At 45.1% G+C, this 27918-nt stretch overlaps 1 protein-coding gene across 1 annotated transcript in view; it reads right to left on the bottom strand.

Annotated features, from left to right (window-relative positions):
* Positions 1–27918, bottom strand: part of LOC126284998 (chordin-like protein 1) — a 527874-nt gene that overhangs the window by 32113 nt on the left and 467843 nt on the right. Inside the window, exons 5-6 of the mRNA XM_049984295.1 lie at positions 8703–8953; positions 1226–1319 (exon numbers count right to left, since the gene is read on the bottom strand). Of these exons, the coding sequence (XP_049840252.1) occupies positions 1226–1319; positions 8703–8953 (345 nt within the window). The remainder of the gene's footprint in view (positions 1–1225; positions 1320–8702; positions 8954–27918) is intronic.

The following is a 27918-nucleotide window of genomic DNA, read 5'->3' as shown; positions in this document are numbered from 1 at the left end:
AATGGACGAAAAATAATTTCGTGTGGTGATTAAACATTAATTTATGAAAGGTAAAACGCCTCAGGAGACTAAAGAGAAGCTTGATAAACATTACGGTGGCTCTGCACCTTCGATTAGAGCAGTTTACAGCGGTTTCAAAATTTTCGGAGTCGCCATATGGACACAAGTGATGCTGAACGTTCTGGACGCCCTGTGGAGGTTACGACTCAAAAAACCATTGATAAAATCCATGACATGGTGATGGATGACAGAAGAGTTAAGGTGCGTGAGATTGCTTAGTGCTGTGGGCATCTCGATTGAACGGGTACATAATATTTTGCATAAACATTTGGACATGAGAAAGCAATCCGCAAGATGGGTTCCGCAATTGCTCACGCTCGACCAAAAACGGAATCGTGTGAGGTGTTGCAAGGATTATTTGCAGCTGTTTAGGAAGAATTCGCAGAACTTTAAGCGTCGTTTCGTCACTGTGGATGAAACATGGATACATTACTATACTCATGAGACAAGACAACAATCTAAACAATGGGTTACCAAGGGACAGCTTGCATCAAAAAAGGCGAAGACCATTCCTTCGGCCGGAAAGGTTACGGCGACTGTCTTTTGGGATTCGTAAGGGATAATCCTTATCGACTATCTGGAAAAGGGTAAAATTGTTACAGGTGTATATTATTCATCGTTATTGGACCGTTTGAAAACCGATCTGCAAGAAAAACGCCGGCGACTGGACCGCAAAAATGTCCTTTTCCATCACGACAAAGCACCAACACACACCTCAGAAGTTGTGGTCAAAAAATTAATGGAAATAGGATTCCAACTCGTTTGTCATCCCCCCTACTCTCCAGACTTCGCTCCCTCGGACTACTATTTGTTACCCAATTAGCAGAAATGGCTGGCGGGACAAAGATTTTATTCAGATGTGGAGTTGATTGCAGCAACCAATAGCTATTTTGCAGACTTGGACAATACCTATTATACGGAAGGGATCATCAAATTAGAAAAGCGGTGGACGAAGTATGTAAGTCTAAAAAGGAGACTATGTCGAAAAATTAAAATGGTTCACCCCAAACACGTAAGTAGTTTTTATTTTTGCACGGACTTTTCAAACGCCCCTCGTGCCAAGATTAGAGGCGGTGTTACACTGAGGAAGCGTCGTGTCTCCTGGGAGCGGCTAACATTTTGTCCAGTGTGCTAGCCTGACCGGAGGCAGAGGAGGCGTACTCACCGGGACAGACGGGGCAGCAGTGGCTGGCCGTGCTGACGGGGCTGCTGCAGTCCAGCGGCGGACACGTCTGCGTCTCGCAGATCACCACTCCCTCCTGGAACACACCAACAGGTCATCAGTCGACTACAGGCTGCGGCATATTTCCAGTATGTAATGCTGCGAACGAGTGCGGCACATCGAGCAGAGGTCTTACACACACCCATGGTCGTCAGGCCTCACTAGGTGTCATGACGTCGTGGGCCATGGCTCCATAAAATAGTGAAGCCTGACCACAATTGGACACTCTCAAAATTTTACCACGCCTTACAAGCTCGTACAGCGCTACGAATACGCCCTGACTTCCTTACTTGTCTTCTCTTTCCTATGTGTGCCCTTCGCCATTTCATGAAATTCCCTCCTCTCCTCAAATTCCTCGAACAGCTTTACTAAACCAATGTATCTTATAACTACGAAGATAAACAAGCCATTTATTTCTCAATCCTCTTCAGTACCACACTACTGTTGTTCCTATACGAACATACATTACTGGCCGTTAAAATTAATACACCACGAAGATGAGGTGCTACAGATGCGAAGTTTAACTGACAGGAGGAAGCTGTGATATGCAAATGATTAGCTTTTCAGAGCATTCACAGGAGGTTGGTGCCGGTGGCGACACCTACAATGTGCTGACATGAGGAAAGTTTCCAACCAATTTCTCATACACAAACAGCAGTTGACCGGCGTTGCCTGGTGAAACGTTCTTGTGATGCCTCGTGTAACGAGGAAAAATGCGTACCATCACGTTTCCGACTTTGATAAAGGTCGGATTGTAGCCTGTCGTGATTTCTGTTTATCATATCGCGACATTGTGCTCGCGTTGGTCGAGATCCAATGACTGTTAGCAGAATATGGAATCGGTGGGTTCAGGAGGGTAATACGGAACGCCGTGCTGGATCCCAACGGCCTCGTATCACTAGCAGTCAAGATGACAGGCATCTTATCCGCATGGCTGTAAAGGATGGTGCAGCCACGTCTCGATCCCTGAGCCTACAGATGGGGACGTTTGCGAGACAACAACCATCTGCACGAACAGTTCGACGACGCTTGCAGCAGCATGGACTATCAGCTCCGAGACCATGGCTGCAGCTACCCTTTGACGCTGCACCACAGACAGGAGCGCCTGCGATGGTGTACTCAACGACGAACCTGGGTGCACAAATGGCAAAACGTATTTGGCGACATCGCGGTGAACGCACATTGGGAGCGTGGATTCGTCATCGCCATACTGGCGTACCACCCGGCCAGATGGTAAGGTGTGCCATTGGTTACACGTCTCGGTCACCTCTTGTTGCCATTGACGGCACTTTGAATAGTGGATGTTACATTTCAGATGTGTTACGACCCGTAGCTGTACCCTGCGAAACCTTACATTTCAGCAGGATAATGCACGACCGCATGTTGCAGGTCCTTTACGGGCCTTTCTGGATACAGAATATGTTCGACTGCTGTCCTGGCTAGCACATTCTCCAGATCTCTCACCAATTGAAAACGTCTGGTCAATGGTGGCCGAGCAACTGGCTCGTCACAATACGCCAGTCACTACTCTTCATGAACTGTGGTATCGTGTTGAAGCTGTATGGGCAGTTGTACGTGTATACGCCATCCAAGCTCTGTTTGACTCAATGCCCAGGCGTATCAAGGCCGTTATTACGGCCAGGGGTGGTTGTTATGGGTACTGATTTCTCAGGATCTATGCACCCAAATTGTGTGAAAATGTAATGACATGTGAGTTCTAGTATAATATATTTGTCCAATGAATCGCTTTTTATCATCTCCATTTCTTCTTGGTGTAGCAATTTTAATGGCCAGTAGTATATAGCTCCTTGTTCCTCTTCTATATCCTTCAAACTCTGTCCTAAGGGAAGTTCAACAGACTTCCAGAAATATTCCTTGAAATTAATCCACCCTAACACTTATAGCGCTAGACACCATATCATTTCCTCAAATTAAGGCTTCAGTACTTGTCGCAGTACCCTGTCTGCAAAAGTGCGCGAATTCGTAGCGTTTTTATTTTGCATGTTGGTATTCCGATTGCTATGGGTTTATTTATCGATTGTCATTTTTATTTGTAGTTCAGTGTTTTGGTTTTTTGTCATCTGCAGATAGCAAGTAGAGCTGTGGACACTACAAAATGTAGTGCCAACTACACAAATCGAACTTTTCCGAAAGATTCTTCTGGTCGAGTTCAGTAGAGAGGTGACAGCAGCAGAGAGAGACAGAAACATTTGTGCCATGCATCGGGATGGCGCCATTGGACAGAGCACAGTAAGAAAATGGTTGTCTCTGAGCCGTGGCGGGACTGGTGCCAGGGCTATCTTTGGTTAGGCACTATCAATTCCCTCTGGCAGAAGTTTGTCTTTGGAGCATGGGCGTCTCAGAATATAGCGGGCAGGACGGGGTGGAGAGGAAACAAGGTTGGGCACGGCACGCGGAGGTGCGCGTATTTGCGAGACGTTGTTGAGACGATAGCGGGCACGGTGTGTCTTTGTACGGGCGGCAGTTAGCGCTTGATCGTACTGGGGTCAGTAATAGTGGGTCGGCACTGTGGTTTCTTGGCAACCTCGTGAAGCTACGCACGTGCTCGCTTCCGTGAAGGAACACGCTGTTACTATCGGACTAAGCAAAGTCTGGTGTCTTCGCCACATCGATCCAGAAGCTGGCATCAAGTTAAGTAATTCAAGTCCTACCATCGATTAGTGAAATATAGTGATGATTGCTCTTGAGGCAGCAAAGCGTTGCAAGGACTGTGATGTGATATTTCATGCCTCTTATTAAGTATTGTTCTTACTTCAGCTGGCAAGTGTCTAAAACATTGAGAGAGCCTTACCGAACGCTCTATATTCCGTGTCTAAAGATAGCCGTGTGGTACCTTACAGGCCCACATAAGGTGCTCCATGTGATGCTTGGGTTTTAATGAGCCAGTTCCGTTTGCATCATTCGTGTACGTGGTTCTGCTTAAAGGAATGAAATCAGTTTTATTATTGTCAATTTTATCGAAGTAGTTTTCTGTATAAGTCTGAGTATTAAGGTGAAGGAAGGATTGTTTGGTTCCCTGTTGTCGCTTCTGATTTATGTTTCAGAAATCGGAAGCAGTGGGCCACCGAAGTGCAGAGCCTCCCCTTTTAAATTACTAGCGGGTGTACGGGCGGTGGACTTCGCCTGAGCTCGCGGGTGCTGTTTGGTTCAGATTTCGGTGTTCTGAACGGGGTGGAAGTACGAACGGAGTCCATATCTTAATTCGAAGATAAGTACTCAGTCGCCTCCGCAATCTCGGTCCTCAGTTATTGTACAAGCTGCAGTTTTCTAAAACTTGTGGTGGCTCTACAAGGTTGCCGGGTTAAATATTTGTCTTAAGAATTAAATGTTGCAAATTGCTTTTGTCATACTTAAAATGGCCCGTCACGTGGCGTGACGATGTGGGATTCCCATGCTAAATTAGCGTGATCCATTCCTCCTTTCTGTGTACGTAAGGGACTGATGTAAGTGAGTTTGTCTACGTTTTTTCCCCGTGTATCCGTTAAAGAACTTTATAATAAACGATCAGTTTTCTGAATGCAGCCACCTTGTCATTCAAGACTGTCCAGTAGCCATTCCCTCATAAAGTTCTGAGCCATGATCCGAGAAACCGTTACAGATAAAGGACAATTAATGCAAGTAAATATTTCGTCACTGTATGGTCGTGGCGGATCTTTGGGTTTCCATGGCGTTATTTAGCTGTTTTATGCTACGTTGGCTTCAATCAATTAGTGAATGTCGGGCCTAGATGTGTTATCTGGAAAGATCAGGATCCTGGACGACCCTTGCACACACAGTGAACGACTTACCCCCTACGATGCAATTCCCCCTTTCCTGGTAGCGAGTCTACTCGGATTTGTAAATCGAAGTATAGAGAAGAAGCATAAGTCAGCAAAATATCTCTCCCCGCGCCCCTCTCAACTTGTCTTGATTCTTTGTAAGTGCTGCTGCCAATATCTAGGACAACGTCAGAACTCTCTCTCTTGTGCCTTTAAAAACCCATTGTCGTCTAGTCACACATGTGCTGTACGGTTCGGTAGTTTTGTTACAACACGCGTAGTAAATGGTAGGATTACCGAGCACTGCTAGGGAAAGAAACATAAATTAATGTGTAAGAGACAAACTGGGAGCTGACAGCTGCTTTTTATTTTTTGGTTTCTCTAGGTGTTTGTTTCGCACATAATTAGAAACGCACATCATCCACTGTTAGCCCAACGTGTATTTTATATCCTTGGAGAATATGAATTGCATTTCATAAATAATAAAAAAGGAGTGAGACAGGGTTGTAGCCTCTCCCCGATGTTATTCAATCTGTATATTGAGCAAGCAGTAAAGGAAACAAAAGAAAAATTTGGAGTAGGTATTAAAATCCATGGAGAAGAAATAAAAAGTTTGAGGTTCGCCGATGACATTGTAATTCTGTCAGAGACGGCAAAGGACTAGGAAGAGCAGTTGAACGGAATGGACAGTGTCTTGAAAGGAGGATATAAGATGAACATCAACAAAAGCAAAACGAGGATAATGGAATGTAGTAGAATTAAATCGGGTGATGCTGAGGGAATTAGATTAGGAAATGAGACACTTAAAGTAGTAAAGGAGTTTTGCTATTTAGGAAGTAAAATAACTGATGATGGTCGAAGTAGAGAGGATATAAAATGTAGACTGGCAATGGCAAGGAAAGCGTTTCTCAAGAAGAGAAATTTGTTAACATCGAATATAGATTTATGTATCAGGAAGTCATTTATGAAAGTATTTGTTTGGAGTGTAGCCATGTATGGAAGTGAAACATGGACGATAACTAGTTTGGGCAAGAAGAGAATAGAAGCTTTCGAAATGTGGTGCTACAGAAGAGTGCTGAAGATTAGATGGGTAGATCACGTAACTAATGAGGAGGTATTGAATAGGATTGGGGAGAAGAGAAGTTTGTGGCACAACTTGACTAGAAGAAGGGATCGGTTGGTAGGACATGTTTTGAGGCATCAAGGGATCACAAATTTAGCATTGGAGGGCAGCGTGGAGGGTAAAAATCGTAGAGGGAGACCAAGAGATGAATACACTAAGCAGATTCAGAAGGATGTAGGTTGCAGTAGGTACTGGGAGATGAAGCAGCTTGCACAGGATAGAGTAGCATGGAGAACTGCATCAAACCAGTCTCAGGACTGAAGACAACAACAACACAAATAATAAAAATTCTTTGATCGCGCAAGTTCTGCGCTTTTACGTAAGCAACTTAATGAATCGATGCAACTACAGTTTACATGCCTAAAAATAAAAAATCCATATATTTATTGTTATTATTTTGTAGTCAGTAGAACGTTCTTCATTATGATCAAAGGCAAGAGTTGCTTGTTATTATTGATAAATGTGAAAGTTGTTTATGAATAACTGGGACATGTTTTATATAAGTTCAACGAAGTATTGAAGCGAAATTTGACATTTTTGCTTTGTGTATTTGCCTTTTTTGAGGTAATTGAGTTTTCTACCACAATATCATAAACCTTTAATGTTTCTTTACTTTTGCTACAACATCCCTCTGTTTCACGCTACAAATCTACAATTTTTCGTATAAAACATGAGTTAAACATCGACAGTTTCAGTTTCGCTATAAATGCTATTTACTTTTAAATAACAGACAGGTGGATAACTATGTGCAATGAAAATGATCCGTATGCTAGGTAGCTCTTTATACATCCTCACTCAGTTTCTAGATGGTTCACCGCTTCCAGTTTCTAGGGGAATCTAATAAGATACTGCTCGCATATGTAAAGAAACCGATCGTCATGAGGTAACGCCTGATACGTATGCAACACACCTAACGCACAGGTAATGCGGGTACGACCTCAACTGATCAAAGCTACACCACTGGCCGATAAAAACTGCTACACCACAAAGATGACGTGCTACAGACGCGAAATTTAATCGACAGGAAGAAGATGCTGTAATATGCAAATGATAAGCTTTTCAGAGCATTCACACAAGGTCGGCGCCGGTGGCAACACCTACAACGTGCTGACATGAGGAAAGTTTCCAACCAATTTCTCATACACAAACAGCAGTTGACCGGCGTTGCCTGGTGAAACGTTCTTGTGATGCCTCGTGTAACGAGGAAAAATGCGTACCATCACGTTTCCGACTTTGATAAAGGTCGGATTGTAGCCTGTCGTGATTGCTGTTTATCATACCGCGACATTGTGCTCGCGTTGGTCGAGATCCAATGACTGTTAGCAGAATATGGAATCGGTGGGTTCAGGAGGGTAATACGGAACGCCATGCTGGATTCCAACGGCCTCGTATCACTAGCAGTCGAGATGACAGGCATCTTATCCGCATGGCTGTAAAGGATGGTGCAGCCACGTCTCGATCCCTGAGCCTACAGATGGGGACGTTTGCGAGACAACAACCATCTGCACGAACAGTTCGACGACGCTTGCAGCAGCATGGACTATCAGTTCGGAGACCATGGCTGCGGTTACCCTTGACGCTGCACCAGAGACAGGAGCGCCTGCGATGGTGTACTCGACGACGAGCCTTTGTGCCCGAATGGCAAAACGTCATTTCTTCGGATGAATCCAGGTTATGTGTACAGCATTATGACGGTCGCATCCGAGTTTGGCAACATCGCGATGAACGCACATTGTGAGCGTGCATTCCTTATCGCCATACTGGCGTATTACCCGGCGTGATGGTATGGGGTGCCGTTGGTTACACGTCTCGGTGAGCTCTTGTCCGCACTGACGGCACTTTGAACAGTGGACGTTACATTTCAGATGTGTTACGACCCGTGGCTCTACCCTTCATTTGATCCCTGCGAAACCCTACATTTCAGCAGAATAATGCACGACCTAATGTTGCAGTTCCTGTTCGGGCCTTTCTGGATACAGATAATGTTCGACTGCTGCCCTGGCCAGCACATTCACCAGCTCTCTCACCAATTGAAGAGGTCTGGTCAATGGTGGCCGAGCAACTGGCTCGGCCCAATACGCCAGTCACTACTCTTGATGAACTGTGGTGTCGTGTTGAAGCTGCATGGGCAGCTGTAGCTGTACACGCCATCCAAGTTCTGTTTGACTCAATGCCCAGGTCGTTATTTCGGCCAGATGTGGTTGTTGTGGGTACTGATTTCTGAGGATCTATACACCCAAACTGCGTGAAAATGTAATCACATGTCAGTTCTAGTATAATATATTTGTCCAATGAATGCTCGTTTATAATCTGGATTTCGTCTTGGTGTAGCAATATGAATGGCCAGTAGTGTAATAGGAAAATTACTGTAGTCTACGGTTACTTATGATAGCCTACGGTAGTTTCACAACTCGACATGTAACAGCTCCGCAAGGAGGTGAGGAGAAGTAATGGCAGCAGGCGCTGTCCAAGTGGGCGAACGCGGCAGCGAGGGGCGCAGGGCGGGCCGGCTACTCACGGTGCATTTGCACTGCACGCACTGGTTGGGCTGGTCGACGCGCAGGCCCGTGCTGTTGGAAGGGAAGCTCTCGCCGTTGCGGTAGGCGCGCTTGTTGTGCACGCAGCCGCCGTCGCCGTCGCCGTCGCGGCCCACGATGGTGCTGGGCGCCGCCGCCATCTCGCCCTCCTCCGCCCCCGCCGGCCGCTGCTGCTCTCCCTCCGCCCCCGGGGCCGGCTGCGGCGGCGCGGGCTCCGTCTGCGGCTCGTGTTCTGCCGGGAGATAAAGAGCGCAGTGCTAGCGACGGGGGACAAGGTATCGACACTTCAAAATATCGATATACGAGGGGCGTTTGTATAGACCGTGCAGGGTCCGAGAGATGGCACCACCGGCGCGTAACGAGGTCACGATTACACTGGAAATTCCTAAGAAGATTCCGTCGCAACGAAAAACGTTCTTTTAATGATTTCCAGCCCAAATCCTGTATGATTTCTGTGACACTCTCTCCCATATTTCGCGATAATACAAAACGTGCTGCCTTTCTTTGAACTTTTTCGATGTACTCTGTCAGTATTACCTGGTAAGGATCCCACAACGCGCAGCAGTATTCTAAAATAGGACGGACAAGTGTATTGTAGGCAGTCTCCATAGTAGGTCTGTTACATTTTCAAAGTGTCCTGTCAATAAAACGCAGTCTTTGGTTAGCCTCCCCACAACATTTTGTATGTGTTCTTTCCACTTTAAGTTTCTCGCAATTGTAATACCTAGGTATTTAGTTGAATTTACGGCTTTCAGAGTAGACTGATTTATCGTGTGACCGAAGTTTGAGTTCCATTTAGTACTCTTGTGGATGAGTTCTTGCATGGCGACAACGCACCCCCACATTCATCCCTGTTAGTGTGTGACTGTTGCACAAGAACCGAAGTCACTGGGCTGCCTCACCCTCCGTACTCTCCAACCTGACCCCTGAGAACTTCCTTTTATTTTCAAAGTTCAGAATCCCGTTGAAACGGTGAAGATTTGTAACAATAAACGAGATACTTCGAGTAAAACAGAAGTAATAGCCGGCGACCCGCAAGGAAGTGTTATAGTCCCCCTACTGTTCCTGATCTATATTAAAGACACAGGAGACAATCTGAGTAGCCGTCTTAGATTGTTTGCAGGTGATGCTGTCATTTACCGTCTTCTAAAGTCATCAGATGATCAAAACGACTTGAAAAATGATTTAGATAAGATATCTGTATGGTGCGAAAAGTGGCAATTCACCCTGAATACCTGAATACATGAGTACTAAAAGAAATCAGCTAAATTTCGATTACGCCATAAGTAAGTCACACAAATCTGACGGCCATAAATTGAACTAAATACTTAGGGATTACTGTGGTGTCACCGCCAGACACCACACTTGCTAGGTGGTAGCCTTTAAATCGGCCGCGGTCCGGTAGTATACGTCGGACCCGCGTGTCGCCACTATCAGTGATTGCAGACCGAGCGCCACCACACGGTAAGTCTAGAGAGACTTCCTAGCACTCGCCCCAGTTGTACAGCCGACATTGCTAGCGATGGTTCACTGACAAAATACGCTCTCATTTGCCGAGACGATAGTTAGCACAGCGTTATTTGCTACGACCCAGCAAGGCGCCATATTCAGTTACCATTGCTATTGTGAATCATGTACTGTCACGAGCGACGTGCATCATGAATGGATTAAAGTTAAGTATTCCACCAGCTACGTCCGTTTTTCTCAATTCTAATTCCCTTGCCATGTTCCAGACCTCACGCCAGCGTGCGTGAGCTAAAACGCGTGCATTTCGGCCTTCTTTAGTAACACGGTGTTGGCTCTCCTGCCAACCACAACAAGATTAGATTTACTTTCATTCCAATTGATCCGTACTGAGGAGGTCCTCCAGGATGTGGAACATAGCAGAAAAACAACAGTAATTGACAAATATTTACAACTAAAACAAAGAAGCTAATGAACCATTCCACAGGTCCCAAGTGGAATGATCGCCATTTTTTAATGAATACTACATGAAAGAGTCATTTTACAAATACTAATGCACTGAATTTAAAATAAAAAAGTTTATTTATTTATTTATAAGGTAATAAACATGTAATACAACTACTATAATACTTATTTACAATGAACACATTACTGCACTGAAATGGTGCAATTTCATCAATGGAGTAGAAGGAGTTGGCCACCAATAAATCCTTTAGGATTCTATTAAACTGAATTTCATTGGTTGTTAAGCTTTTTATGGCTGCTGGCAAGTTATTGAAAAATGTGTGTTCCTGAATAATGTACACCTTTTTGTACAAAACTAAGTGACTTTAAATCCTTGTGAAGATCATTCTTATTTCTAATATTGATTCCATGAATTGAGCTGTTGGTTTGAAAAAGTGATATATTTTTAATGACAAATTTCATTAAGGAATAAATATATTGGGAAGCAGTAGTTTAGAATCCCTAGTTCCGTAAACGAGGCTTCTGCAGGATGTTCTTGAGTTCACACCACAAATAACTCTTACTGCATGTTTAGTTAGTAGCATCTTTAGAAAGAACGTACACCAAGTTTAAGCCACATTTGTCTATTTCTTTGTGTTTGGCACTCGTATAAATCAAGTAACTCGAGTGATTGTCAAAAAATGGGCGAAAAAGAATTTCGTGTGGTGATTAAACATTACTTTATGAAAGGCAAAACGCCTCAGGAGAGTAAAGAGGAGCTTGATAAACATCACGGTGACTCTGCACCTTCGATTAGAACAGTTTATAAGTGGCTTCAAAATTTTCGGAGTGGCCGTATTGGCACAAGAGACTCTAAACGTTCTGGACGCCCAGTGGAGGTTACGACTCCAGAAATCATTGATAAAATCCATGATAGGGTGATGGATGACAGAAGAGTTAAGGTGCGTGAGATTGCTAGTGCTGTGGGCATCTCGAATGAACGGGTACATAATATTTTGCATAAACATTCGGACATGAGAAAGCTATCCGCAAGATGGGTTCCGCGATTGCTCCCGGCTGACGAAAAATGGAATCGTGTGAAGTGTTGCAAGGATGGTTCAAATGGCTCTGAGCACTATGGGACTCAACTGCTGTGGTCATCAGTCCCCTAGAACTTAGAACTACTTAAACCTAACTGACCTAAGGACATCACACACATCCATGCCCGAGGCATGATTCGAACCTGCGACCGTAGCAGTCGCACGGTTCCAGACTGCGCGCCTAGAACCGCGAGACCACCGCGGCCGGCTGCAAGGATGGTTTGCACCTGTTCAGGAAGAATCTACACGACTTAAAGCATCGTTTGGTCACTGTGGCTGAAACATGGATACATTAGTATACGCCTGAGACCAAACAACAATCTAAACAATGGATGACCAAGGGAGAATCTGCACCAAAAAAGGCGAAGACCATTCCTTCGTCCGAAAGGTTATGGCGACTGTCTTTTGCGATTTGCAGGGGATAATCCTCATCGGCTATCTGGAAAAGAGTAAAACTATTATAGGTGTATATTATTCATCGTTATTGGACCGTTTGAAAACCGCCGGCGCTTTTACCGCAAAAATGTCCTTTTCCATCACGACAATGTACTAGCACACCTCAGAAGTTTTGGTCGCAAAATTAATGCAAATAGGATTCCAACTAGTTCCACATCCCCCCTACTCTGCACACTTGGCTCCTTAGGACTACTACTTGATCCCCAATTTGAAGATAAGGCTGACGGGACAAATATTTGTTCAAACAACGAGGTGATTGCAGCAACTACTAGCTATTTTGCAGACTTGGACAATTCCTATTATTCGGAAGGGATCAACAAATTTGAATAGCGTTGGACGAAGTGTATGAGTCTAAAAGGAGACTATGTCGAAAAATAAAAATGGTTTACCCCAAACACGTAAGTAGTTTTTACACTCCTGGAAATTGAAATAAGAACACCATGAATTCATTGTTCCAGGAAGGGGAAACTTAATTGACACATTCCTGGGGTCAGATACATCACATGATCACACTGACAGAACCACAGGCACATAGACACAGGCAACAAAGCATGCACAATGTCGGCACTAGTACAGTGTATATCCACCTTCCGCAGCAATGCAGGCTGCTATTCTCCCATGGAGACGATCGTAGAGATGCTGGATGTAGTCCTGTGGAACGGCTTGCCATGCCATTTCCACCTGGCGCCTCAGTTGGACCAGCGTTCGTGCTGGACGTGCAGACCGCGTGAGACGACGCTTCATCCAGTCCCAAACATGCTCGATGGGGGACAGATCCGGAGATCTTGCTGGCCAGGGTAGTTGACTTACACCTTCTAGAGCACGTTGGGTGGCACGGGATACATGCGGACGTGCATTGTCCTGTTGGAACAGCAAGTTCCCTTGCCGGTCTAGGAATGGTAGAACGATGGGTTCGATGACGGTTTGGATGTACCGTGCACTATTCAGTGTCCCCTGACGATCACCGGAGGTGTACGGCCAGTGTAGGAGATCGCTCCCCACACCATGACGCTGGGTGTTGGCCCTGTGTGCCTCGGTCGTATGCAGTCCTGATTGTGGCGGTCACCTGCACGGCGCCAAACACGCATACGACCATCATTGGCACCAAGGCAGAAGCGACTCTCATCGCTGAAGACGACACGTCTCCATTCGTCCCTCTATTCACGCCTGTCGCGACACCACTGGAGGCGGACTGCACGATGTTGGGGCGTGAGCAGAAGACGGCCTAACGGTGTGCGGGACCGTAGCCCAGCTTTATGGAGACGGTTGCGAATGGTCCTCGCCAATACCCCAGGAGCAACAGTGTCCCTAATTTGCTGGGAAGTGGCGGTGCGGTCCCCTACGGCACTGCGTAGGATCCTACGGTCTTGGCGTGCATCCGTGCGTCGCTGCAGTCCGGTCCCAGGTCGACGGGCACGTGCACCTTCCGCCGACCACTGGCGACAACATCGATGTACTGTGGAGACCTCACGCCCCAAGTGTTGAGCAATTCGGCGGTACGTCCACCCGGCCTCCCGCATGCCCACTATACGCCCTCGTTCAAAGTCCGTCAACTCAACATACGGTTCACGTCCACGCTGTCGCGGCATGCTACCAGTGTTAAAGACTGCGATGGAGCTCCGTATGCCACGGCAAACTGGCTGACACTGACGGCGGCGGTGCACAAATGCTGCGCAGCTAGCGCCATTCGACGGCCAACACCGCGGTTCCTGGTGTGTCCGCTGTGCCGTGCGTGTGATCGTTGCTTGTACAGCCCTCTCGCAGTGTCCGGAGCAAGTATGGTGGGTCTGACACACCGGTGTCAATGTGTTCTTTTTTCCATTTCCAGTAGTGTATCTACCAGTAAATATCTTACTATAGGCTTAATTCAATACCATATTCAGTACTGCAAATGAGTACCAGATTTGAACAATAATACATCTGTACTACATATTCATGAAAGCGTATTACTTTCGTGTATCATTTCTACCACCGCAAATGATAGGTATGATGTCCAAAACGTACACATTTGGTGCCAGCACTGTATGGGAATGATGAAAATTGCCACTCCCTGCTCCCAAGTATGGGGCAAAACGTGCGCTCTCCTTACCCCCCCTGAATGCCTGTATCAAGAAAAGCTATAGACGCACTGTAAAAGTAACGTAGACTCGGAACAAAAGTCACACGCATTACTGCATCTGGTATTTAATGAAAAATGGACTATCGTTATGTGACATGTTTATGGTAAGAAAGTACAATATTTCATGCGAAGAAGTGAAACTTCCTGGCAGTTTACAACTTTTTGCTAGACCGAGACTCGAACGCGGGACCTTTGCCTTTCGCGGGCAAGAGCTCTAACATCTGAGCTACCCAAGCACGGCTCACAGCCCCTCCTCACAGCTTTACTTCTGCCAGTACCTCGTTTCCTATCTTCCAAACTTCACAGAAAGTCTTCTGCGAACCTTGCAGAGCTAGCACTCCTGGAAGAAAGGATATTGCGGAGACATGGCTTAGCCCTAGCCTAGGGGATGTTTCCAGAATTATGGAAACATAACATAAGTGTTTCACTCCCGAGTCTTTTCTCGCACAGGGATGGGTCAATAATATCGATGATTCAGGTTATTGATATATTCTCATCATAATGTCGATGTCTTTTATGAACATCCATACATCAAATGTCAATAAGTTTAAAAATCTGTCCGTCCCAACTCAGTGGAGACAGCCAATTCTGCTCCACTACCTTACCGACTGTTACGACGTACAAGATAACTGACTGTTACTACGTGCACGATAAACAGGACAATAGTAGCTGTTCGTGTCTTTACACGGGTGTGCAACCAAAAGACATGGGCGAAAGAATGCTAACTCATAGTAAGGGTAGAACAGTCTACCACCTCTAAGCGACTGAACTCACGATAATTACAATAACTGCAATTATTACGAAGACCGAGGTTGAAGAAAAAAGGGAAGGCTCAGGACGAAATGATATGAATGAGAAGATTCACTCATGACATTGCTGTCCGCAGTGAAAGGAATGGAATGATCAGTCTAATCAGTACAGAAGGCGCTACAGTCTGGAACCGCGCGACCGCTACGCTCGCAGGTTCGAATACTGCCTCGGGGATGGATGTGCGTGATGTCCTTAGGTTAGTTAGGTTTAAGTAGTTCTAAGTTCCAGGGGACTGATGACCTCGGATGTTAAGTCCCATAGTGCTCAGAGCCATTTGAACTATTAGTACAGAGGACAGAGTGAGCATAAAACAAAGAAAGACGTGTGGTGTCCGTAGACCGAGGTCGCAAGGCATGGTTGGCACCTCCCGACGGAACCGCAAGTAAGCATAGTCGCTGCCAGACGCGACGACGAAGGAGAGATGTTGGCATAGACATGCCTTCGAGAGTACCTGCACGCCACCGCTAGAGAAGGCTTACTTAAGTCATAGTGCTGTGCCGCTCAGCCCCAGTCTGCAGTTATTACCGAAGACAACGGCATCCTCTCTGTGTGGAAGGGATTGGGCTGTCTTTTAGGTTAGAGGGTCTCAGGAAACCACAGAAAGGGCGTCCGTCTAAAAGTGGCAGGTAAAACACAGTAAGGTAGTTGTAACAACAATCGGTATTGTAGTTGTAAATTGTCGTTGCTCTGTTGGAAAAGAACCAGAACTCCAAGCCCTAATAGAAAGCACTTAAGCTCAAGCAGTTGTAGGTACGGAAAGCTGGCTAAAGCCAGAAATAAGTTCAGCCGAAATGTTTTCAAACGATGTAACAGTGTTCAGAAAGGATTGATTAAATACAGTTGCTGATGGTGTATTTATTGCTGTCAGAAATACTTTACCTTGTAGTGAAATTGAAGTAGATAATTCCTACGAAATAGTATAGGTAGAGGTTATACCTGACAATCAGACTTAACCGTTAACTGCATCGTTTTACCGATCCCTGACTCAGAATATGTAGTTGCTGAACAGTTAAAAGAAAACTTGAGTCTCATTTCAAATAAGTACCCCGCTCATACAATTATAGTCGTTGGTGACTTCAATCTACCCTCGATGTGCTGGAAAAATTATAGGTTTAAAGTCGGCGGCAGGCATAAAACGTCATCCGAAAATGTACTGAATGTTTTCTCAGAAAATTACAATTTGAAAAATTAGTTCATGATCCCACTCGAAGCGTAAATGGTTGCGAAAGCATACTTGACCTCTTAGCAACAAATAATCCTGGACAAATAGTATCAAGACGGATACAGGGATTAGCGACAACAAGGCAGTAGCTGCTATACTAAATACCGTAACACCCACGTCCATAAAAAATAAACGCAAAGTATATCTATTTAAAAAAGCTGATAGAAATGCTCTTAACGCCTTTTTAAGAGACAGTCTGCACTCCTTCCGATCTGATTACGTAATCGTAGAAAAGATGTGGAATGATTTGAAAGAGATAGTATCGACGGCAATTGAGAGATATATACCACATAAAGTAATAAGTGATGGTACTGATCCCTCATGGTACACAAAACGGGTCTGATCGCTGTTGCAGAAGTAACGAAAAAAACATGTCTAATTTTAAAGAACGCAAAATCGCCAAGATTGGCAATGTTTTCTAGAAGCTCGAAATATAGCTCGTGCTTCAATGCTAGATGCTTTTAATAATTTTCACAACGAATCTCTGTCTCGGAATCTGACAGAAAACCCAAAGAGATTTTGGTCATACGTAAAACATACCAGAGGCAAGACGCAATCAATACCTTCTCTGCGCGGTAACAGCAATGAAGTCGCCGATGACAATGCCATTATAGCAGAGTTATTAAACACGGTTTTCCGAAACTCCTTCATCAAAGAAGACGAAGTGAATACTCCTGAATTCCAATCAAGAACAACTGCCAAGATGACAAACATAGAAGTAGTTATCCTTGGTGTAGCAAAGCAGCTTAAATCACTTAATAAAGGCAAGGCCTCTAGTCCAGATTGTATACCAGTCAGGTTCCTTTCATAGTATGCTTATACAGTAGCTCCATACTTAGCAATTATAGACAACCGCTCGCTCATAGAAAGATCCATACCAAAGATTGGAAAATTGCTCAAGTCACACCAATACCCAAAAAGGGAATTAGGAGTAATCTACTGAATTACAGGCCCATATCACCAACGTCGATTTGCAGTGGGGTTTTGGAACATATACTATATTCGAACATTATGCAGTACCTCGAAGAAAACGATTTATTGACGGATAGTCACCACGGATTCAGAAAATATCGTTCTTGCGGAACATGAAGTAATGAGTGCTATCAACAGAGGATGTCAAATTGATTCCATATTTTTCGATTTCCAGAAGGCTTTCGACACACGTATGTCTCTGTAATAATATTAACTTCCTGCCTACAACTTTTACTCGTGCGATTCGTCGTTTTCGAGATATTTAGTTGTCTCAAGTTAAAGAAACACCGTGTATATTTCAAACAATATTTCAGTTAGTAATAACATGAAGCTGAAATTTCGGCGACAGTGCGTAGTTAATGCAACAGAGATTGAAAACCTTAATAAAAGATTGGGAATGTATAAAGTATCTATGCGATATTTTCCTCTATCAGAAGCGGAACTATAACAAGCCATGTCTGATATAACATTCAAAAAATGGTTATAGATACCAACTTTGAATAAAAAAAATAGAAAAAATACTATTAGTCGAAGGGAGGCTTGAATGTACTACGAGCAGAAGGGACGTTTCAAGTAGATTTATAATGCAATAAAAATATTTCCATAATGATAAATCAAAATCTCAATACTGTGTATGCTCTCCGACTTATACCCACCTGGCAGTCGATTCCTCCGCACATCACGCACGCCGTGCGGGTAGTCGCCCCGCCAGTGGGACGTGGGTAAGCCGGTCTCATCAGAGCAGAGATACGAGGGATGTCCAGAAAGTAAGTTCGATTTGTAGCGAAATGGAAACCACAGTGAAAACCAGAAACGTTTCATTAGCAACAGTTAGATACACCTTCCACCTACTTCTCTACATAGTCGACGCTCCAACTTCGAGTTTTGTCGTAGTGATGTACCAACTTTCCAATATCCTCGTCATAGAAAGCAGCCGCCTGTGCTTTCGTCCAGTTATCTGCACTGGTCTGCAGCTCGTTGTCTGTGGAAAATTTTTGTCTTCCTAGCCAACGGTTCTTGTGAACAGAGATGAGACTCAGGGGGGAGCCAATTACGGATTGTATTGTGGGTGATTAAACACTTCCCATTGAAAACGCAGCAGTTGTGTTATGTGGGCTGCATGGCACAGGCGAAACCTCTAACCAGACCCCCATACTTGGGGCAGACGCTATTCCCTACGCATCTTTACGTGCTCACTGTTCACTCAAAACTGAAAAGAGCGACGCGACACGATCGACGGGCATACTAGAGACACTGACCAACACATCTGTGCAGAGCTTTACCGGATTTTCCCGGTGGTTTCCACTTCGTGACCGACCGGAACTTACTTTCTGGACAACCCTCGTATTTTCCTTGTATGGCCTGGGCCGGTTTGCATGGAGTTTCACGTCACCTCCACCGCTTCTGGGGACGCCAACCTCCCCGATAGGAACCATGCCTACCGTAGCAGAGTGCGCTGTCGGCAGGGAACTATTTTGCTACGACAGTTCACGTACACTCGCATATCCATTCGTTACCGACTATTAAGGCCACCGTCGGACTTTACAAAGTTAGTTACGCCAAATACATCAAGCCGACAGTACCAGCAGTTCAGTCCCAGCGCTACAAATTGGCAGTATCGTCTCAGCACTCCATGCCGACTTACAAAAGTTCGTTGCGGTCTTCATTAGCCACCACGTCAGCAGTCACTTGCCGGCGGCACCGGTACAGTAACGTCCCAGGTCTCCGTGCAGCTGCCTACCACGTATCTAAGGTTCGTCGTGTAAGAACATGACAGACAACGTCACAGGAGAGGTGTTTCTTGTTTTATGTAGTTATGTCGACATTCGTCCAAGGACATTTTAATTGAGTTTCGTTTTGTTAATAAAGTTATTCTTTTAAAAGTGTACGAGGACACTTCAAAAGCCGTCATCAGACTTTGTCTATCATCGTCGATAGTCGACCGGTACAGTACTCGTGAAGGCGTTTAAGTTAAACAGTGAATAAGTATTAAGGGGAACGAACCAGAAAAACATCAAAACTAAACGGCGAAAAAACAGTGCCTACACAGCAATTAATATAGGACGAGAGTAGTCAAGAACAGTTTGAAGAGGTATTACATATGAAAGACGATACAGAAATAAAGTAATAGATATAACTGACAACTGTAACGGGCCCGCCGGCCTGAGTGGCCGTGCGGTTCTAGGCGCTACAGTCTGGAACCGAGCGACCGCTACGTTCGCAGGTTCGAATCCTGCCTCGGGCATGGATGTGTGTGATGTCCTTAGGTTAGTTAGGTTTAATTAGTTCTAAGTTCTAGGGGACTGATGACCTCAGAAGTTAAGTCGCATAGTGCTCAGAGCCATTTGAACCATTTTGTAACGGGCCCCACGTCAGTGAACTCTTCCCCTCCCTCTCCATGTTTGACTACTTCCTTCCCTCTTCACACCGTGGCCTATCGCCTACTCTAGTCCCCCACTTCTGTCTGCCACCATGCAGGTCTCCCTCCCTCCACCATCCTCCATCCTAGCACCATCTCCACATTAAACTGACCTGACCCTTTTATTTGCCCCCAAACCCTACGATCTTCCTTACCTGGTCTAGAGAGTTTCTCTAAGCACGCCCGACGTTACCTGAATGACACCATTCCAGAACGTTGGACTGGAAGAGGAGCAGCAGAAGATGAACTTCATCGCCGGTGGTCTCCCAGTTCTACAGAGTTCACAGCTTGTGACTTATCTGTGGTATTACGTAAAATACCGCGTTTTTATCCCCCCCCTCATCTACATATATATTTTCATGGTTATTCTGCAATTCATACTTAAGAGCCTGGTAGAGGGTTCATCGAACCATTTTCATACTACTTCTCTCATTTCACTCTCGAAGCTCTGATTTCTCTTATTTTATCATGATGATCATTTCTCCCTACGTAGGTGGGTGTCAACAAAATATTTTCTCATTCGGAAGAGAAAGTTGGTGATTGAAATTTCGTAAATAGATCTCACCGCAAAGCAAACCGTCTTTGTTTCAGTGACTGCCACCCTAACTCGCGTATCATATCAGTGACACTGACCCTTACTGCACGATAATAGGAAGCGAGCGCTCTTCTTTGCACTTTTTCGATGTCCTCCGTCAATCCTACCTCGCAAGGATCCCATACTATGCAGCAATACTCCAGCAGAGGACGGACAAGCGTAACGTAGCCTGTCTTTTTAGTGGGTTTGTCGTATGTTCTAAATGTTCGGCCAACAAAGCGCAGTCTTTATTTCGCCTTCCCCACAATATTATTTATGTGGTCTTTTCAATTTAAGTTGCTCAGAATTGTAATTCCTAAGTATTTAGTCGAATTGGCAGCCCTTAGATTTGTGCGATTTATCGTATACCCAAAATTTATCGGATTTCTTTTAGTACCGATGTGGATAACCTCGCACTTTTCTTTGTTTCGTGCCAATTGCCACTTTTCGCACTATACAGAAATTCTCTCTGGATCATTTTGTAATTGGAATTGATCGTCTGACGATTTTACTAGACGGTAAATTACAGTGTCATCTGCAAACAACGTAAGGGGGCTGCTCAGATTATCACATAGGTCATTTATGTAAATCAGGAACAGCAGAGGGCCTGTGACACTACCTTGCGGAACGCCAGATATCACTTCTGTTCTACTCGATGATTTACCGTCTGTCACTACGGACTGTGACCTCTGAGAGGAAGTCACGAATCCAGTCACACAACTGAGACGATATTCCATATTCACGCAATTTGATTAATAGTCGCTTGTGAGGAACGGTATCAAAAGCTTTCTGGAAATCTTGGAATATGGAATCGATCTAAGATCCCTTGTCGACAGCACTCATTAGTTCATGGGAATGGGTGTTGCACAAGAACGATATTTTCTGAATCCGTGTTGGTTACGTATCAATAAGTTATTTTTTTCAAGGTGATTCATAATGTTGGAGTGCAGTATATGCTCCAAAATCCTCCTGGGAATTGAGGTCAGTGATATGGGTCTGTAATTCAATGAGTTACTCCCCTCCCTGTGCCTGCCACTCTTGAAAGTCTGCGACATCGCGTTGTTGAAGCTGCGCAATCGATGACGAGAGACCAACTGCTTCGTGTGTGTCAGGAAACGAACCACCTTTTTGATATTCAATGGGTTACTCCTATTTTCTTTTTTGAATATTGGTGTAACCTGTGCTACTTTCCAGTCTTTAGGAACAGACCTTTCGTCAAGTGAGCAGTTGTATATGATTGCTAAGAAAGGTGCTATTGTGTCTGCATACTGTGAGAGGAACTTGATTGGTATACCATCTGGACCGGAAGACTTGCCTTTCTTAAGTGATTTGAGTTGTATCGCAACACCCAAGATATTTACTTTAATGTCACTCATGCTAACAGCTGTTCTAGTTTGGAATTCTGGAATATTTATTTCGTCTTCTTTCGTGAAGGAATTACGGAAAACTGTATTTAGTAACTCCGCTTTAGTAGTGGCACCTACATCGGTAACATTTCCATCGAGCAGTGACGGTATTGACTGTCTTTTGCGACTGGTGTACTTTACATACGACCAGAATCTCTTTGGGTTTTCTACCATATTTTGAGACAATATTTCATTGTGGAAACTATTAAAAGCATCTCACATTGACGTCCGCACTAAATTTCGAGCTTCCGTGAAACTTAGCCAATCTTGGGGATTTTGCGCATAATAAACACGACGGCCTTTCTACCTGCCTATCATCCGCGAATGGACTAGGAAGCAATGTACCCTCCGCCACACACCGCACGGTAGCTTTCGGAGTGCAGACGTAGGATGAGATATAGGTGAGTCACAAGATTATGTTATCACGCTCCCTGACAGCGAGAGAGGAGGCATAGTGGTAGCGCATTGGAATCGTATTCGGGAAACTGACTGTTCAATTATGGTCGGGCTATGCAAATTCGGCATCACCGTGGTTTCGCTATACCTCTGAGGACAAATACTAAGATCGTTTCTTCGAAATGGCACTGCCGATTTCCTTTCATCTATATGTGCATACATATGGCGGAAGGTATCCTGTATCACTACAAGTCAATTCCTTTCCTGTTTCATTCACAAATAGAGCGAGGGAAAAATGATAATCCACAAGCCTGCGGGAACCTTAATCTCTCTAACCGTATCCTCGTGGTCCTTGCGCGAAATTTACGTTCACGGTAGTAGAGTCGTTCTGTATTAGAATCGTTCTGAAGTCAGCCTCAAATGCCGGGTCTCTTAGTTATCTCAGTAGAGCTCATCGAAAAGAATATTGCCTCCCTCCAGTGATTCCTGTTTGAGTTCCCGAGGCAGAGACAAGGATATCACCATAGAAGCGTGATAGGACCGCTATCAACGTTTAAATACATAAATGATCTGGTTGACAGGGTAAGCAGAATGAGATTTTCACTCTGCAGCGGAGTGTGCGCTGAATGAAACTTCCTGGCAGATTAAAACTGTGTGCCGGACCGAGACTCGAATTGGGGACCTTTGCCTTTCGCGGGCAAGTGCTCTACCAACTGAGCTACCCAAGCACGACTCATGCCCCGTCCTCACAGCTTCACTTATGCCAGTATCTCGTCTCCTACTTTCCAAATTTTACAGAAGCTCTCCTGCGCACCTGCGCACGCTCCACTGCAGAGTGAAAATCTCATTCTGGAAACATCCCCCAGGCTGTGGCTAAGCCATGTTTCCACAATATCCTTTCTTTCAGGAGTGCTAGTTCTGCAAGGTTCGCAGGAGAGCTTCTGTAAAGTTTGGAAGGTAGGAGACGAGGTACTGGCAGAAGTAAAGCTGTGACGGCGGGGCGTGAGTCGTGCTTGGGTAGCTCAGATGGTAGAGCACTTGCCCGCGAAAGGCAATGGTCCCGAGTTCGAGTCTCGGTCCGGCATACAGTTTTAATCTGCCAGGAAGTTTCAGGGTAAGCAGAAGTCTGCACTTGTTGTCTGAAGATGCTGTGGTGTACGCGAACGTGTCGGCGTTGAGTAATTGCAGGGGGATGCAAGAAGACAAATCAAACTGCCCGTCCCTGAACTGCTACGATGTCTTCCTTTAATCTTATCTCGTGCGGATCCAGAACACTCGAACAATACCCAACAATGGGTCGCACTGGTGTCCCATATTCGGTCTCCTTTACAGATGAACCACGCTGCCGTAAAATTCTCCCAACAAATCGAAGTCGACCATTCGTCTTCCTACTACAATCCTCACGTGCTCATTCCATTTCATACTGCTATGCATTGTTACGCCTAGATATTTAATCGACGTGAGTGTGTCAGGCACGACGCTACCAATGGTTCTTACTCATCTGCATTAATTTACACTTTTCTACATTTAGAGCTAGCAGACATTCATCACAGCAACTACAATTTTTGTCTTCTTGTGTCCCCCTACAGTTACTCAAGGCCTACACCTTCGTATTCACCACAGCATCATCAAGCGCAGCTTTCTGCTCACCCTGTCGGCCAGATCATTTATGTATACAGAGAATAACAACAGCCCTATCACTCTTCCTTAACGATCTGCTTGTCTCTCCTGGGCACCCGCCGTCGAGAAGAATATGTTGTTTTTTTTTTCATTTTTTCACAATGTGGTGCCACAGTCATAATATATTTCTGTAAAGTCAGTACAGCCATAAGACTGTTTTCTTATTTGCAGTGTTACATTTACAAGATCATGATTTCGGCTTCAAAGTGCCATTATCAAGTGTTTTAATGTTATACAATCCCTAGGATGGCATTCTGTTGTATTTAAAGTATTAGACAAATTGTCCAAGGATCAATATTTCTGGTAAAAGCCTATTGCTTTGTTTTATCACTGAGTACACCATCTTGACTGAATGACAACTGGCTAAGTGTAAAATTTTAAATACAACAGTATGCCATCTTAGGCACTGTATAACATTAAAACATCTGATAATGGCACTTTGAAGCCGAAATCATGATCGTGTAAATGTAACACTGCAATAAAAAAAACAGTCTAATGGCGGCACTGACTTTAAAGACAATATATTGGGTTCTGTTAGTTAAGAAGTCTTTGAGCCACTCACATATCTCTGACCCTATTCGGTATGCTTGTGTCTTCGTTAACAGCCTGCAATGGAGCACTATGTAAAACGCTTTCCGGAAATCTAGAAATATGGAATATGCCTCTTGTCCTTCATCCATAGTTCGCACAATATCAAGTGAGAAAAGCGTAAGTTGAGTTTCACGAGAGCGATGCTTTCCAAAACGGTGCTGATTCGTGGACAGAAGTTTTCCCCTCTGAAGGAATTTTATTATATTCTAACTGAGAACAAGTTCAAGGACTGCGATTCATTGGCAGAACACTTAGGAGGTGCTACCAAAGAGACTGCTTACACTACGCTTGTCCACCCTATTCTAGAGTTTTGCTGTGCGGTGTGGGATCCGCATCAGGTGGTACTGACGGATGACATAGAAAAAGTACAAAGAAGGGCAGATCGTTTTTTACTATCGCGAAATAGTGGAGATAGTGTCACAGACATGATACGTGAATTGGAGTGTCAATCATTAAAACAAAGGCGTTTTTCGTTGCGACGGGATCTTCTCGTGAAATTTCAATCACCAGTTTTCTCGTCCGATTGCGAAAACATTCTGTTGGCACCCACCTACATAGGGAGAAATGATCATCACGATAAAATAAGAGAAATCAGGGCTCGCACAGAAAAATTTAAGTGCTCGTTTTTCCCGCGTGCAGTACGAGAGTGGAACGGTAGAGAGACAGCTTCATTGAACCCTCTGGCAGGAACTTGATTGTGAATAGCAGAGTAATCACGTAGATATAGATGTGGATGTGGATGTAGATGTAGATTCTGCAGCAAACCGATGTTAAGGATAATGGTCTGTAATTCTGCCGGTCCATTCTTTTACTTTCTTGTGTACAGTACTCCTCTGCGTTTTTTTCCAGTCGCTTGGGACTTTGCACAGGGCGACAAATACGAATTAAATGCAAACTAATTAAGAGGCCAATGCTGTAGAGTACTCTTCTTAAAACCAAATTGCAATTATATCAGGATTTGGCGTTTTATTCCTTGTATAGTGTGAGGTTGTTATACAGCGCTGATGAACTCGCCGACGACGGGATGTTGAATCCTAGTCATCCTTTCATCCTCTCTTTTCATTTTTTCGTCTTTGATGATACGACTGATGCACGCCAAGAAGAAATGCAGATGACAAACGGGTATTCGTTGGACAAATATAGTATACCAGAACTGACATGTGATTACATTTTCATGCAATTTGGGTGCATAGAACCTGAGAAATCAGTATCCAGAGCAACCATCTCTGGCCGTAATAACGGCCGTCATACGCCTGGGCATTGAGTCGAACAGAGCCTGGATGGCGTGTACAGGTACAGCTGCCCATGCAGCTTCAACACGATACCACAGTTCATGAAGAGTAGTGACTGGCGTATAGTGACGAGCCAGTTGCTCGGCCACCATTGACCAGACGTTTTCATTTGGTGAGAGATCTGGAGAATGTACTGGCCAGAGCAGCAGCCGAACATTTTCTGTATCCAGAAAGGCCCGTACAGGACCTGCAACATGCGGTCGTGCATTATCCTGCTGAAATGTAGGGTTTCGCAGGGATCAAATGAAGGGTACAGCCATGAGTCGTAACACATCTGAAATGTAGCGTCCACTGTTCAAAGTGCCATCAGTGCGAACAAGAGGTAACCGAGACGTGTAACCAGTGGCACCCCATACCATCAGGCCGGGTGATACGCCAGTATTGGGATGACGAGTACACGCTTCCAATGTGCGTTCACCGCGATGTCGCCAAAAACGGATGCGACCATCATGATGCTGTAAACAGAACCTGGATTTATCCGAAAAAAATGACGTTTTGCCATTCGTGTACCCAGGTTCATCGTTGAGTACTGTCTGTGATGCAGCTTCAAGGGTAACCGTAGCCATGGTCTCCGAACTAGAGTCCGTGCTGCTGCAAAAGTCGTCGATCTGTTCGTGCAGATGGTTGTTGTCTTGCAAACGTCCCCATCTGTTGACTCAGGGATCTAGACGTGGCTGCACAATCCGTTACAGCCATGGGGATAAGATGCCTGTCATCTCGACTGCTAGTGATACGAGGCCGTTGGGATCCAGCACGGCGTACCGTATTACCCTCCTGAACCCACCGATTCCATATTCTGCTAACAGTCCTTGGATCTCGACCAACGCGAGTAGCAATGTCGCGATACGATAAACCGCAATCGCGATACATTACAATCCGACCTTTATCAAAGTCGGAAACGTGATGGTACGCATTTCTCCTCCTTACACGAGGCATCACAACAACGTTTCGCCAGGCAACGCCGGTCAACTGCTGTTTGTGTAAGAAAAACCTGTTGGATACTTTCCTCATGTCAGCACGTTGTAGATGTCGCCACTGGCGCCAACCTGGTGTCAATGCTCTGAAAAGCTACTCATTTGCATATCACAGAATATTCTTCATGTCGGTTAAATTTCGGGTCTGTAGCACGTCATCTTCGTGTTGTACCAATTTTAATGGCCAGTAGAGTAGCTTTACAAGCGAGTGAAACAGCGATTTTTTATTTTTCCCAGTGAGAAACCCCAGTTGTTGCCCATGATTCCGGACCGACGTTCTGCACACTGCCCCTCTGAACACCGCTTCAGGGGGTGGAAGCGGCCGCCACGTGTTTGGCCTCCGATGAAAATTGTGTCAACAGCCTTCTTCGGGCCCCATTTCGGCGGCTGGCCGCAGACTTACACGTGCTGGGCGCCGAAACAAATTGTAGATTAATCCGAGCCGTCAGTATTTGACAGGCCCCGGAAGGGTCTTCATCGGCGCGAGTGCGTTTGTTTTAATTCGTTATCGCAGTCTGGCAATCACGTTTTTCATTAGCGGCGCGTTAATAATGGAATGAGGGGGCGTATCTGGGCGGGAAGCGGGCGCGTGTGTACTCGGGGCTCGACCGCTGCGTTTAGCATAGCTGCACGTGCCGACCACGCCGGCCACGACACGTGGCAGCGGCCGCAGAGCACCACAGCACGGGGGCACCTGTCGGCCGCGTCGCCCAGGCCTTTCCGAGGCCACCCTGTTGTTCTTGTTGTTGTGGTCTTCAGTGCTCAGACTGCTTTGTTGCAGCTCTCCATGCTACTCTATCCTGTGCAAGCTTCTTCATCACCCAGTACCTACTGCAACCTACATCCTTCTGAATCAGCTTAGTGTATTCGTCTCTTGGTCTTCCTCTACGATTTTTACTCTCCACGCTGCCCTCCAATACTAAATTGGTAATCCCTTGATGCCCCATAACATGTCCTACCAACCAATCCCTTCTTCTAGTCAAGTTGTGCCACAAACTCCTCTTTTCCCCAATTCTATTCAATACTTCCTCATTAGTTATGTGATCTACCCATCTAATCTTCAGCATTCTTTTGTAGCACCACACTTCGAAGGCTTCTATTGTTCTTGTCCAGACTATTTATCGTCCATGCTTCACTCCCATACTTGACTACGCTCCATACAAATACTTTCAGAAACGACTTCCTGACACTTAAATCTATACTCGACGTTAACAAATTTCTCTTCTTCAAACACGCTTTCCTCGCCATTCCCAGTCTGCATTTTATGTCCTCTCTACT

The sequence above is a fragment of the Schistocerca gregaria genome, chromosome 1 (genome assembly GCF_023897955.1).
Source record: "Schistocerca gregaria isolate iqSchGreg1 chromosome 1, iqSchGreg1.2, whole genome shotgun sequence".
Taxonomy (NCBI): domain Eukaryota; kingdom Metazoa; phylum Arthropoda; class Insecta; order Orthoptera; family Acrididae; genus Schistocerca; species Schistocerca gregaria.
This window is presented reverse-complemented; position numbering and strand designations above follow the sequence as displayed.